The 15,058-nt window shown below is 34.3% G+C and overlaps 2 protein-coding genes across 2 annotated transcripts; both read right to left on the bottom strand.

The window, feature by feature from the left end:
- Positions 1-1,346: 1,346 nt before the first annotated feature.
- On the bottom strand, positions 1,347-3,100 carry LOC136800371 (deoxycytidylate deaminase-like). Its single transcript, XM_067057008.1, has 3 exons — positions 2,740-3,100; positions 1,997-2,210; positions 1,347-1,560 (listed from the first exon to the last, which is right to left on the bottom strand). Exons 1-3 carry the CDS (start codon positions 3,023-3,025, stop codon positions 1,452-1,454), a joined length of 609 nt encoding a protein of 202 aa, XP_066913109.1. The 5' UTR covers positions 3,026-3,100; the 3' UTR covers positions 1,347-1,451.
- A 5,143-nt stretch (positions 3,101-8,243) lies between these two features.
- LOC136800372 (deoxycytidylate deaminase-like) lies at positions 8,244-14,909 on the bottom strand. The gene is made up of 3 exons (XM_067057009.1): positions 14,555-14,909; positions 8,905-9,118; positions 8,244-8,398 (listed from the first exon to the last, which is right to left on the bottom strand). Exons 1-3 carry the CDS (start codon positions 14,841-14,843, stop codon positions 8,296-8,298), a joined length of 606 nt encoding a protein of 201 aa, XP_066913110.1. The 5' UTR covers positions 14,844-14,909; the 3' UTR covers positions 8,244-8,295.
- Positions 14,910-15,058: the final 149 nt, after the last annotated feature.

The following is a 15,058-nucleotide window of genomic DNA, read 5'->3' as shown; positions in this document are numbered from 1 at the left end:
CTAAGCGGAAAGTACTTCAAACTAATCAACATAATACCCTTTGAACTTTAACCCTATTAGCCCCAGGGGGAGTAGAATTTATCACGCTGGTGTTCATTTGTGTATATCTCGGAGAAGAATTTTTGGAACAATTTGAAACTTTCTGACTTTTAATGAAGCTTTATTAAGAGTACTTGTGCAAATCTTTAATGTCATGAGTCATCCAGATCAGGTTTTATGACTTTATCGTGAATCATGAATAAAATCCAGCTAAAATCGCTTAAAACTCAGGATTTTAAAGTGCTGATAATTTCTGAACTGTTTATTCAATCATTTTCAAATTTTGACACGTAATATGCATTAATTTTTCTTGAAAATGATGGCGTCATCATTTATGAAATGAATATACCCTACCCAAAACTTAGTTAAGGAGTTTTTTATGTATTGTTCTTGTTAATTTCAACCAAATGTAGCTTTCAGTCTTTTTGCTTTTAGGAAGATTCTCAAGTTAAAGGAAGAAAAAAGAACTTATCTGAGTTTTTGATTTTTCTAAAAAAGCGATGCATTGTGGGATTGTTTCGAGAGTATTACAATAGAAATCTCTTAGGAATTCGTCGAAGGAATTATATTGTAATACCCCGAAACAATCCCATAATACATCGCTGTTTTAGAAAAATCAAAAACTCAGATAAGATCTAATTAATCTTATCCGAAAGTTACGTCAAGGGATCTAGATTTTACCGAGCCGTCAAAATCAAAAACAATTTAAATTAGGCGAGAGTCTTGGTGAGGAGGCAGCATTTTTTTTGGTGATAGCTAATTTTGGCGAATGGCAGAACTTGTTATTATTTGCCTTAAAAATGAATGTTTTGTAACCTAAATTAAGGGTTAAAAACAAACAAAAGCAGTAAAACAAAAATTTTCATTTCCAGTCATTTCCATATCATTCTTTCTACAAAAATTGAAAATTTAAAAAATATAAATACATAAAAAATATTTTACTAACTCTCACAGTCATCTGCTAAATAATTACATCGAATTACAACAAACTTTATTTACATTCCACTAATTTATACACTAATTAATGACAATATAAAACTTTAAAAATGTCAAAAAAAAAGACTTTTTGAGTCCCGTAGGGGTACTAGGGTTGCGAGCTGACGTGGGTGTGCCGCCCGATTTTCGACCCTCGGACCCTTAGCGGGACTAAAAAGGAGGAAAAAAAGGAGACCCTTTATTGGGACAAATTTGACCAAATTTTGATGATTCCGGGGGCAAAAAGTTGAAATTTTCCTATTTTTTATTTCAAATTTGATTTTTTGATTTTTCCAACCCTTGGTGGGACTTTCAAAAAAGTACCCTAAAGGGTACATACCCACACCCTCCATTTGCTTAACTACCTCCACCCCCCCCCCGATTTTGAGTCCATATACTTCTTTTCAAGAATCAAATAGAATACAATACTATAAATATCATCTCCTCATAGCTGTAGCTGAAGCCTTCATGCCAGTTGGTTGAGATTTGTTTTTATTGATGACAGAAAAATCGATCACTAATTTTTCTTCTTTAGGAATATGCTGCCTGTGAATTGTGGAGAAGATATTTAGAGTTTAAAACTTCTCAATTATTCTCAAAAGAATTGATAATAATATGTAATTGTCCTAAAATTGAGGCTCAAATTAAAACCTTTGAATGATAATTTCAATTTTGAATTCCAAAAGAATTGACCAAAAATAAGTCTTAAGAATAGAAATGGTACAGTATTCATAGCATCTGCAAAATTAAAATAACCTCAGCACATAAAATTCCTAAATGTTTACCTTCGCCAAGACGCTGAAAATAAAAAAGATGCTAAGCTCTAGTTTAGACGGCCGACTTTCTGCCCTGCCTATTCTAATTGTTAGAGTAGGCAGAAAGAGGGCACAAAGTTGGTTGTTAAAATCTTTGCTTGAAAAGGTTTGAAAGAAGACATTGCATTGACGCCAAAAGAGGGCTATGCATCACACACTTCACATACCTGTACTTAATCCCAGCCAATTCAAACATTTTTCGGGATGCTTTAGCTTCCATAGATTCACCATTTTTTGCTGAGTAATAAACAACTTCCTTGATTCCAGATTGGACAATGAGCTTTGCACATTCATTGCAAGGAAAAAGAGCTACATATATGGTACAATTCTTGACAGAAGCAGAATTTTTGTTCATGATTGCATTCATCTCAGCATGGCACACTGTAATAGATAATCAAATTCGCATTTTTAGTATGTTATTATCTTGCTATCAATCAAAAGGCCATTACAGAAGGTATACATAAGAAAGTCCCGTTTTACTTGAGTGACCCTACCCCTCCTTGGACCAAATTCTTTGTCAAATTAGTCATTTAATGAAATTTAAAAGATCTTGGAGTTCCTCTCACTTATCTTATAAACTCTCTGCCCAAATTTAGAATAGAAAAGCTCTACAGTAAGCTCTTTATACTATGCCGCAGTGTGTCCCAAAAAAGCGACATATATCTTCATCATTTATTCCAAAATTTCATAACTTTGTACGATGTACAGAATTTTTTTGTTCATCAATTCAGAACACCACCCTTTATTTTTAGCACACTGTGCTAGTTTTTGTCCATGACCAGAGTTTTGATACCACCCTTAGTACACTATACTAATTCAAATTTATTTTGAGAAAAAAAACCACCCACCAGCTATGGGTCAGTACACTGAGTCGGCACCACCCAAGTTACTGAGAAAGAAGTTTTCTTACCATAAGCATATTTTGTATCCAAATATGTTTCACCAACTCTTGACCATGGCAGTTCTTCATCATCACATCCACTTGGCATCCCATTGTAGCCTACCCCAACAATTCTCTTTTCGTCATTTACAATGCAAGCACCCACTTGTGATGAAGAATCCTTACTTCTTTGAGCTGCTAGAAAAGCTGTTGCCATAAAATAATCTTCCCAACTTAAATATTCTTTTCGTTTGGAATTTATGTCAATTTTATCAAAACCAAGCTCTTTTTCAACATTTTCTCCATTATTTGCCATATTTGTTTTGGAACAGGTAAAACTTACAAAGTTTGATAATCAAGAATATTTTTTCTACTATTTGTACTAAAACTTTCTGATTACTCCTAATTATCAAATGTAATGTAAATGTAATTTCCTTACAAGGTGTGAATCCCAATGTTACATAATAGGTGTGAGGTAAATTATCATTTGAAGTTACGAGATTACTCACTATTCTGATTTTCAGTTTGCCTCTATGTTCGAATGTTAGTAGCCCAAACGTTAGAGCCGCTCCCTTTTCCAGTCTTTCAATAGTGAACCAGTCCAATGAAATACATATATTACCACAGAAACTTTTGCCACCAAAATTTGAGATTTTTGAAACAAGGTCAATGCTTGCTATAATGCAATTGTCTAATTACAGAAATGTTAAAGACTTCCATTTTTTTATCTCAATGGTGGAAACCCCTATGGAAAAAAAACTTTCTAGAAATGGTAGCAAGGACTAGCGCGCATACACACGTCAGCAATTTTTGCTGCCAAAATTTGAAAATTCTTCAAACAAGGCCAAATCTTGCTATAATGCATTAATCTAACTAAAAAAAATGTGAATTTAGTTTCTTTTAAGATATTGTCTTTGTCAACAAAACTGATCTATATGGAATTCTGACTTCCAACTGTGATTTGCATCATGATAAATATCAATTTCTTAAGCATCCATTCAATGCAAAGTCACAAAACAAAACCACAAAACTGTAAAACATGGATGTATTGAAATTATCAATTACTAATCTGATGATCCATACTCTCTCAACCAAAACTTAGACCACATAAGCAAAAAACCTCGTAACAGAAGCTACTCAGCGAGAGTATGGTATTTATGATCCAGTTTGAATTTGTTTACAATTGGTTAGAACTTTTTGTCAAATAAAGCCGTTGATGAGGTAGCCAACCAAAACAATAATATCACGTGATTTCAACAATGACACAGGTTGAAAAATTAATAAAGTCTGAAAATAAATCACGCTTTTACGAAATTTTTATGTGCTTGTTACGTGACATTTATTTCTGATTGGTTCGAATTTATTGACACTAATAAAGTTATCAGCTGTAAGTTGTAAAGCTTGGTACTCACTTGTGCAAAAAATTGCGCCTATCAGTTAGGCGCACTTAAACGCACGCTATTTATGTACTCACTACAAAGTGATTTGAATGAAAGAGAGGGAAAAAGGAGTTAGGCGCACTTAAACGTGATGAAAAAATCCTCCTCTCTCTTCAAATTCCAAAAGAACTGAATAGTGTTTACACGCGGTGTCTTTGATGATCGTGTCGAAATATCAAAACTTTTTTATATTCGCGTTTAAATGCGCCTAGCAAAATCAATGCGTTTATGTGCGTAGATGTGCGTCTAAGTGCACTTAAGTGCGTTTAGCGAATGTACTCACTAGAAAGCATAAATGTGTTCGACACACTTAAGCGCACTTAGACGCGATTTTTTGCACAAGTGAGTACCAAGCTTAAAGCAACCAACATGGGAATAAAATCACGTGAACTTTTTCGAGTAATCACATGTTTTGACTGCATTGACATAATTTTGCAACAGCCAATAGAATTCTGCGCCAGGATCCTGTATCTTTATCAATACTCGGCCTACTATTGTCTTTCCTTTGTTTTTCCTTAAATGCTAGTAGAAATTTTTTATATAGGACAGTGTATGTCAAGCCTCTCAGCAAATCAATTACACGCTTTTTCTTTTATGAGAATATTCATGATAAATTTGGCCGAAAGAATAAGAATATGCTAAGAATACCACCATCATGGAATTAGGCAAGTGAAGTTAGGAATGTCATTTTGAATCTTTTCTACCATTAAATTGCCAATTATTCCTCAGCAAACAATGCTAAAAAGTTTCACAAAAATGCCAAATTCCTGCTTGAGGTATATATTGCTTACTAGATTTAGGCTGGGTTTGCATCCAAACCTAAGAACACTGTAAGAATATTTTAGAATGATTTTTCCCAAAAAGTTAAGAATATCCATGATGAAGTGGTTAAGAAAAACAACATTCTTATATAAACAAGCTAGATGTTGAATGGACCTACCTGATGATGAAAGTTAGATAGCAATGCGAGAAGAAAAATGAAAAAAATCAGTCAGACAGAAAATATAGCGTTTAGCGAAAATGCATAACGCAATAAGTTCATCATTGATTGTTGATGGGGGGAGAGGAAAGGGTTGTAGGGAAAAAATAAATAGAAAGTTCTGGTCCCAAAAATCAGTTTTATTGACAATTGAATCATGCGTGAAGGTGAGCATTGTTATCAATAATGTTTGTGTGAAAAGCATAGAAATATAAGGAACAATCCAATGAAAATCTGCAAAAACGGCGATTTCCGGCATTTTCAACCGGAAAAAATTCGTTCTCAAAAATCGAACTCGGCCATGTTTTGAGCATTGCGAATACGCATCTTTCTGCAAAAAACAGAAAAAACTAAGGATGAAAATTCGAGAAAATGTCAAAAAACCGGTTTTCCGGCATATTTTTTTTTGAAAATCGGGCTCCGTCACATTTAAGTTATTGTCATTTTGCATCAGTGTGCCAAATTTCATAAAAAAATATAAAGTACAGCTTGAGAAATTCAAGAAATACTGTCTTTCCGGCGAAAATTGGTTGTTCCGGCGATTTTTAAATAGTTCCGACTTCAAAAATCAATTTTATTGAAAATGGAAACATGCTTGATGGTGCTATCAATAATGTTTTTGAATGAATAAACAACCAATTATTAGGAAAAAGTCTAATAAAAAACTGGAAAAACGGCGTTTGCCGGCATATTTCCGGCATTTTCGGCCGGAAGAAAAATTTTCTCAAAAATCAGACTCAGCCATGTTTTGTGCATTGTTAATACGCACCTTTGAGCAAAAATTCTGAAATAACTAATGATAAAATCTCGAGAAAATGCCAAACAACCAGTTTATCCGAAAAAAAAATTTTTCGGGCTCCGTCACATTTTGGCCATTGCAATTTTGCATCTTTGTGCAAAAAATCAGAAAAAACTAATGAGCCAATCTGGAGAACCACCGGGCTACCCGGAGGTAGGTCCAAAAAACGTTTATCTTTAATTTACTGCTAAAAATGAAAACAAAACCAACATACCTTAATTATCAATTCAATTTGAGAATCACCCGCAGTAGCCAGTAACCATCTCTTTTATCATATCCATTTCCTCATTACATTGTTTTTGTATATTTTAATATTGATATTTCAATTTGATTTTACCTTTAAAAATGAAAGTAAAATGAAGAAATTATTACATGTAAGAGTCATCACTCATTTGAATATCAAAAAATACAAACAAGCAACGTGCTGAATGGACCTATCTGATGATGAGAATCAGATAAAAATAGGACAAATAGCAAGAGAGTAAGAAAGTGTAGTGAGCAGCTTGAAGTATCATAGCTCAAATAAATATCTCCTTCACCCACTTTTTAGAGAACCTTGCCCTCCATCTTTATGCATAAAATCAGAAAAAACTAATGATGAAGCAATTTCACACGCAAGTCCAAAAAGCGAACGAACGAACGAACGAACATCCAGTTAATCTAAAGGACCTCCGGGGTAGGTCCAACAAAACAAAACCCTTAAAAATAAGCTTGAAATATTAACTAGACATGAATTTTATTCTGATCAGGGCTATGGAGTAAGAGCATTCAATCCTAATCTAAAGGTATTAAAAACTTGTACAGGTGAAAATGACTTAAAAAGTAAGGTTAATCAGATCAGGTCTCGCTAGAGGGATCGTTGACTACGAAACTAAAGTCTATTCACGATAAGTGTGCACTCTTTTTTCTTTTACCTATAACTTTTGAAGGAACTCTTTAATCTTTATAAATTTGGTATCATTGGAAAGATACTAGTGAGTGTAACAATTTGAAATAAAAAAATATTAAAAAAAATTCTAAAAATGAAGATGAAAATGAAGAAGAAAAAAATGAAGATCTTGTATAAGAGTGCTATAACTATCATTTTCACACAAGTGAATCCTTAATCATCGAACGTCATCACTGTGAAAAAGATTCTCAAAAATTCTCATTCAGTCAAAAGATATCAAATAAAGTTATAAGCTGATTGACGTCTAAAAACGCTGTTTTCTGCTGTTTTCTGCTGTTTTTTGGGGTCAATCACTTATTAACTTTGTATCATAACTTTATATTGAATAAATATTTTAGTGAAATTTTTTCACAGTGATGACCTCCTAAGATCAAAGAATCTCTCCAGATCTACTAAAATCTTTCAAATGATACCAAATTTATAAAGATTGAAGAATGCCTTCAAAAGTTATAGGTAAAGGAGAAAAGAGTGCACACTTATCGTGAACAGACTTTAAACAGTAATCTTCACTGTTCATTTCGTGGCTAAACATTTAATTGAAGAAAAATGCAGAACAGAGCTTTAGTATACGAATATTTGGCCGCGTGTTGAACAGTGGAGACTATTTTACTCCACTGTTCAACTCACGGCCAAAGATTCGTATACTCGCTGTTCAGCTCGTAGCCAAGGACTCGCCACCTCGCTAATCAGTTCGTGGTCGAGACCCCACCCAAGAGCTGTTCAGTTTGTGGCCCAGACCACAATTCGTAGCCAGCGACCCCTATAACCAGACCTGATTCGGCTAATCAATATACTTTTCACGAATAAAGCATTAAACGCAAGGAGAGGTGATTTTCATATCATTCTTTGTACAAAAAAATTACAGCTATTAATTTATATAATAGTTACAAAATGACATCTGCTTCTACTAATATCATACTATTTTACAGTAAAAGAATTTGTCGATTTTAAAATAATATTTCTAAATGACTGTCCAAATATTATATTTTTTACACCACTCTTATTTACATAACAACTAATTGGGCTCTTCCAGAAAATATTTGTACATGGGGGTGGAGGATAATTGGATATTTTGCCTGAGGATAGTGTGAAATCTGAAAAATTTGCCTTGTTTTGGGGACAAACTTGCTCTGTATAGGGGTGATTTTGAATGTCTGGGGAGTCAACTGATGCTTGTCCGTGGGTAAGATCTGTTGTCAGGGGGGTCAAAATTCACAATGTCCGGGGGTAAATTTCCCAAAAAAATGTTATATATCCTCCACCCCCCATATTCAATTTTTTCTGGAAGATCCCATTTACACAGTTTAGTTGATAATAAACTTTATTGATGTTGATCATCATATATATTCAGTTTTATATTGTTTCCTCTCAGAAAACAAGGGTAAAGTAAGATACAATAAAACGATGTACTTTATTAAAATCATTTCCTCATAGCTGAAGACTTCATACCAGTTGGTTGAGATTTGTTTTTATTGATGACAGAAAAATCAATAACTAATTTCTCTGCTTTCGGGATATGCTGCCTGTGAATTGTAAAGAAAATATTTGAAAATTGTAATTCAGTACTGTTCTTAGTTTCAAATCTCAAGGAATTGTAACTTTATAGCCTGTATATCTAGACGCTGAACTATTCCACAGTCTAGTTTTTTATCTTTGTCTATGGTTCAGTCTGCTTTATCTAGATTGTCGGCATTTAAATCTGAGGATTCAAATGTTGATTGGTCGTTTACGAGAACACTCATTCATCAGTTTCTTTAGGCTTTTTGAAACACACATCTGCAACATTAAAATGCCCAAATAATTTCAATAGAGTCAAAATAAACTTTTTGTTGAATTATGAACACCACAACATTGCAAAAATGCAAAAGGCTGACTGCCAAGTAGTTGTTTGAAGTGTTGACAAGGATTCACTCTCTCAAAAACAATATCAAAGAGACGACATCAAAAAAAACTATATCAGCCTTTCCTAGGTGCACCTGACTCTAAACTTTAGACCAAATAAAATGAAGAAATGGATCAGTTGTCATACCTGTACTTAATCCCAGCCAATTCAAACATTCTTCGGGATGCTTTAGCTTCCATAGATTCACCATTTTTTGCTGAGTAATAAACAACTTCCTTGATTCCAGATTGGACAATGAGCTTTGCACACTCATTGCAAGGAAAAAGAGCTACATATATGGTACAATTCTTGACAGAAGCAGAGTTTTTGTTCATGATTGCATTCATCTCAGCATGACACACTGTAATAAGGAATAAATTCTCATTTTTAGTATGTTATTATTTTGCTAAGTATTAATGCCCAAACAACTAACAGGATTTACCAAAGGTACTTTAATCCCAGAGGTACTGGATTTGACAGCCCATTGGGACGTCATTGGTATATTAGACATTCTTCTCGGTAAAAACATTGTGAATTTTGATATCAGAAGTGAAATATCAACGATGTAACTTCATTTTATTTTAATTTTACTTGACAATATATTTCGATACTTTTGTATCATCATCAGGTCTAAAAAATAAATAAAAGATAAAAGTTAAAAACAGTAAAACTGCTTGCTAAAAAACTTCAATATTTACACGTCAAATACTCTCTATATCAACTCAACTCAAAGAATGAGCTCAAATTTTCAAACGCCAGTCGTAAGAATTCAAAACTGGCATGTGATAATTGATCAATCATCCCATGATAATTGATCATTTATCCCATGACAATTCAAATTCTCAAGACAAGCGTTCTACTTTTGAACTCTTCCTTTGTGTTCAAAGAAGGCTTAATGGCTTGAATGCATAAGGCCTCAAGGGCCATAAGATGAAATTCAGATTTAGCTGATTGTGCAATTATTTTCACATCAATCATTTTAAGTTCAACATTACAGCTACGAAAATGGCTTCCCACTGGTGTATTAGCATTCCTGTGCTCTCGAATACGGGATAAAAGATGTCTGGCTGTTTGCCCAACATAACACGATAGTAGGGGGAATTTTGTACGATTTTTTGGAATCGCTCGAATGTTTTGTTAGAAGCACTTGTTATACATTTTTGCAAAGCTAAGGGGTAGGGGAATCGAAATTACAATGTTTCCAATTTTTTTTCGGACACTTTGGTGTGATTTTCGGACAAATATGACGGTCTAAAAGTTAATGAAAATTTTAGCTCGAGAAAACGGAGACCTGTTGTATATTTTTGGAAAGCTCTCAAAAAATTAAGATTAGAGATATATTGCAAGTATAGGTGATTTCTGTACCTAACTCGAGATATTAACCCTTGAAAACCGTGTTTTCAGCCAGAAACAGCTATTTTGTCCAGTTTTTGCGCTTTTTGAAGCTCAATATCTCGAGTTAGGTACTGAAATCACCTATACTTGCAATATATCTCTAATCTTAATTTTTTGAGAGCTTTCCAAAAATATACAACAGGTCTCCGTTTTCTCGAGCTAAAATTTTCATTAATTTTTAACCCTATGATTTTTGCCTGAGACCGTCATATTTGTCCGAAAATCACACCAAAGTGTCCGAAAAAAAATTGGAAACATTGTAATTTCGATTCCCTTACCCCTTAGCTTTCCAAAAATGTAAAACAAGTGCTTTGATCAAAACATTCCAGCGATTTTACAATATGCCCTCTACTACGACTGACAGCGTGAACAATTTATCTGATAAACTACCCAACTTTTGTATTCTTTTTCAACAGGTGTTTTCAATGATGGTAACAACGTTTTAAGTTTTCGTATCGTTAAAATAACTTTCACTGGAGCGCCGACCCTTTTTAATGAATGTTGAAACTGCTCGGTAATTTTACCTCGATATCAAAGAAAAAACTTTTTCATTTCTGGTTCCTCATCCTTTTGTTCTTCTGTTTGCGGAGGTTTTGTGATCTTTTCAATGGTCTTTTTAATAAGTGGTTCGTAAAATGAAGGAGGATATTGATTCTTTCGTAATATGGATTTTGCTTTTTTGATGCTTGATTTGAAATTTTCAGGTGTACTGCAAGCACGATGAATTCGATATACCATCCCGGTGACATTGGACTTCTTGTACTTGATTGGTGCCAGTGCATGGAAGTTCATTGTTAAACCAGTATCAGTATTTTTCGTGTACCATGTCGATGTTAATTCATTTCCAGAATGTATGATCCTCATGTCTAAAAATGGAATACTATCTTTATCCTCGCGTTCGCAAGTAAATTTTAGATTTGGATGGAATTCATTTATTTCATTTAGTTTGTTTTCGATCTGGTTTGTTTTGATATTACGTAATATATCATCCATATACCTTCCAAAGATTTGCGCTTCTCCTTTGATTTTTCCATCAAATTGACTGAGCCAACCATTTGCCAAATAAGGAGCTGGGGGACTACCCATCGCTAGCCCGTCAGTTTGTCGGTAGTATTAGACATTGTTGGTATATTACCCAAAGTCATGCCCAAATTCTGGTCTTACTTATTAGTAATCAATGCCCCTTAAGAATCTAATTTGATAATTAATTTGATTTGGCAATAACTAATTATTGAAAAGTCATTAAATGTTTTGAGAGTATTTATTTTTAAATCACAAAGTTATTTTATTGTTCCAATAAGGATCTTCCAAAAGCTTCGAAAAAAACAAAAAACATTTATGTTAAGGGGTAGAACCTCATGGAGCAAGTTGACATTTGATTAAAAACATAGTTGTTTGTTTAGGTCAAAATGGCAAAACATTCTTTTGATCTAAACATTAATGTTCATGCCACAAAATTTAGGATTTTCACCTTTGAGGGCCTGGCCCAAAATGTCCAAACATGTGTTCGGGCCAGTTCAGGTCATGTTCAGAACTTTTTAAAGTCCAAATTCGATGAGTGGCCCAATAATGTTCAGGCCATACCTTGGGTCATATGTAAGGTATGCTGGAGTAATTTTTATTTGCATTCTACTAGGTAATATTTCTTTTAACTTTTTTTCGATGCTGAAGTTTCTAACAATACTGTAAGTTGGTTTAATGTCAACATCTCTAATTCAATTTCGACACCCTACCATTACTTTGTGTAATGCTGACATACCTTGTCTATTTCCACCATACTATTAGCCTGGAGATCCACGCTATGATTTCTGATCTTATATACTGATGGCAAAATATATAGCATGGTTTGGGTTGAATTTCCCAAGATGGGTGAAAACATAGCCAATAAAATTCTGTTATTCTTTCACTGGTCACACTTTCTAAGAAAAAACGCAAGTTTCGAAATTTGCTTTTTACTTTAGTAAGTGAGGACAGCGCTAAATTCGAATTTCCCACTGTAAATTTTTTGAGGCAGAAATCTGCCTCACAGGTCATACCCGTCCTGTATATTATCAGATTATAAAAATACAGGACGGGTCTCCTGTCCACCATACTATCTGATTATTCAAGTGTTTATAAATAAAACTGTCTGAGAAAGGTGTTTAAGAAAATCACTCTGACTACTTAGCAGACAAGATAGTTGCTATGAAAGAATCAACCAAGGTATGTACCGTGAAGTCGGGTAACTTGCATGAGTGGAGGGAAACTTACATAGCCCTCAAATGACTGACCAATCAAAGCTGCAAAATTTCAAAACAAATTAACTACGGATCTCATTTCAAATTGTATCTCATGGTAGGCTTTACACAAAATTACGGTACTTTAGAGCTGGGAAGAAGGTTGGAGTCGTAAGTCGCTAATTAGCAGTCAGAGAGGAGATAACCTTTTTCAATCAGTGATTTCAACTTACCTTTTACTTGTATCTATCAGGATTCAGTATAAAATGACAACATTTAAAAAAAAGGTCGTTAGTTACCGTCAACTGCTCTAACTTGGGACTATCTGACAAAACATGGGACGGTAATTCGGCCACCATTTCACCGGACCTCCATAGTAATTTGATTCGAGTTAATGAACGGCGTATCAAAAAATACACAATTTCTCTTTTGCACAGGGTAGGCTTTTAAATTGAAATATGAAAAAAATTGGTAGTGAAACATACGGGAGTGTCTGGAACAAAGAACAAATTAGTTGCAAAACGATGGGAAATCAAAAGGACAACTTTTTCAAAGATGTTGAGTTTTGTTTATATGACACTCTATGATGAACTGATCAAAACAAATTTGTCAAAAAAATTTAACAGTAAGTGAAAATACAGGCCAGATATCAAACAGTCCCATGTTTCGACCAATCGTCCCAAGTTAGAGCAGTTGACGGTATAAATGCAAAGAAGCTAAAGGTGTTGAAAGGTATACCGTAGAGTCGTTTAATATCGACATGTGTCTTGTTATTTTGACATAGCTGTAGGCTGGTCCTCGAAATAAAAAATCAAACATAAACAAATACATACCAAAGTTATCAATCAATCACTAAATTGTACTCTCCCTATCACGTCACAGATTGTTGAAATGTAAGAAACGTGAAGTGGGTTTTTTTCAAAAAGAAAACTTTAACGATGTAGTCACTAAAAAATAATTAGCATGCTTTCATTCAACGGAACGAAGGAAGGGGAAACCAGGCTAAGCGCGCGAATTATTTTTATCACGTGACTTGAAGCGTAATAAAGTTGTAATATTGTAATGATGGACACGAGAAAGTTACGGGGAAGTTTGCATGCGTTTTGTGTGCTGTGTAAAACTGCTTATAATTTGGCTGTTTTTTTTTAATTGAAAGGATTGCAACGTTTATTGAACTTCTAGTTTGATGGATGAACTTGTTTGATAAGAATGATACCAAGAATTTCATTCAAGGTTTGTTTTGATTATTTTACAGATCTGGTGTCGACTATAGAAGACGCATGTCGATATTAGACGATCATAGTGGGAACCCCCCCTAACTTTAGGGGGGGGTTGGAGGTTTTCAGAAAAATTTAAGCAGGTGGGGGTTAGCCTGCTCACAAATCTTAGGTGGGGGTTACCCTATACAGGTGGGGGTGACTTTTTTCAGGTGGGGGTTGGAGAGTTTATTTACTAGTTTTCTTATTTTGACTCAAAAACTTTCTTTCAACCCTGCTCATCATAAACATATACATTGACAGTAAAAATCTATTTCTTCCAAAGTCTAATAATTATAACAAAAGATGTATGAAGTATAAAAAGCATAGAAATTATTTTCAAGTGATTAACCTTGCTTACCCTCAAAATTGTTAAAACAGTCAAAAACCTTTTTCAGGTGGGGGTTGGAAACTTTTCAGAATTTAGGTGGGGGTGGTCCAAGAAGGTGGGGGTTGGGTCGGTAGCATTTTTCAGGTGGGGGTTACCCTATGCAGGTGGGGGTGACTTTATTCAGGTGGGGGTTGGAGGGGTGCTGCCCACTATGACGATTCTACGGTATTTACCGGTTTCACAACCATGCTCACAAGATACTGTGACGAACAGTTTTGAGAAGAAGAGATTCAATTCCTGATGGATAACTTTGTCGAAAATGGTTACGATCGTTCGACTTTGAAATTGCTAAATAATTATGAGCAAAAGAAACCAGCCCTGGCAGACAAACTGACAATAACCAGGAAAAACTAAAAGTTGTCACCAGCAGACTTGCCTTGGATATATATCAGGATGGACTAAGACCCAAATTAAGATAATTATTTTGAAACTTGGCTACAGAACTGTTTTCAAAAGTGATGCGAATCTATTCACTATTACAATTATTTCTATTTTTAAAAGAATATAGAATTATTCTAAAAATCTTTTTGTGTGTTTACCATAAGCATATTTTGTATCCAAATATGTTTCTCCAACTCTTGACCATGACAGTTCTTCATCATCACACCCAGTTGGCATCCCATTGTAGCCTACCCCAACAATTCTCTTTTCGTCATTTACAATGCAAGCACCCACTTGTGATGAAGGATCCTTACTTCTTTGAGCTGCTAGAAAAGCTGTTGCCATAAAATAGTCTTCCCAACTTAAATATTCTTTGCGTTTGGAATTTATGTCAATTTTATCGAAATCAAGCTCTTTTTCAACTCTCTCTCCATTAATCTGTGCCATATTAAGTTGAACAATTTTTAAATTTATTATATAAGACAATTAAAGCTTTGAATGTTTTAGCAAAGGTCGAAAGGTACACTTTAGCAATTTGGCAAAGAAGGATGGCGTGAAGTGAAGCTCTGACAACTTTCGATTTGGAACACAACAGAAGCAAGCACGTTGTCTTTTTATAGAACGGCGGGAAAAATTTGATATGTGATTGGTCAGATCACCGG

The sequence above is a fragment of the Clytia hemisphaerica genome, unplaced genomic scaffold, assembly GCF_902728285.1.
Source record: "Clytia hemisphaerica strain Z4C2 unplaced genomic scaffold, Clytia hemisphaerica genome assembly, whole genome shotgun sequence".
NCBI lineage: Eukaryota > Metazoa > Cnidaria > Hydrozoa > Leptothecata > Clytiidae > Clytia > Clytia hemisphaerica.
Note: the sequence above shows the minus strand (reverse complement) of the source record. Positions and strands in the feature narration are given on the sequence as shown.

Coding starts and splice junctions, on each gene's coding strand:
- LOC136800371 (XM_067057008.1), bottom strand. CDS start 3,025: ATGGCAAATAATGGAGAAAATGTTGAAAAAGAGCTTGGTTTTGATAAA. Junction 2,211..2,739: donor GGATACAAAATATGCTTATG/GTAAGAAAACTT, acceptor TATCTATTACAG/TGTGCCATGCTGAGATGAAT. Junction 1,561..1,996: donor TTGGCTGGGATTAAGTACAG/GTATGTGAAGTG, acceptor CACAATTCACAG/GCAGCATATTCCTAAAGAAG.
- LOC136800372 (XM_067057009.1), bottom strand. CDS start 14,843: ATGGCACAGATTAATGGAGAGAGAGTTGAAAAAGAGCTTGATTTCGAT. Junction 9,119..14,554: donor GGATACAAAATATGCTTATG/GTAAACACACAA, acceptor TCCTTATTACAG/TGTGTCATGCTGAGATGAAT. Junction 8,399..8,904: donor TTGGCTGGGATTAAGTACAG/GTATGACAACTG, acceptor TACAATTCACAG/GCAGCATATCCCGAAAGCAG.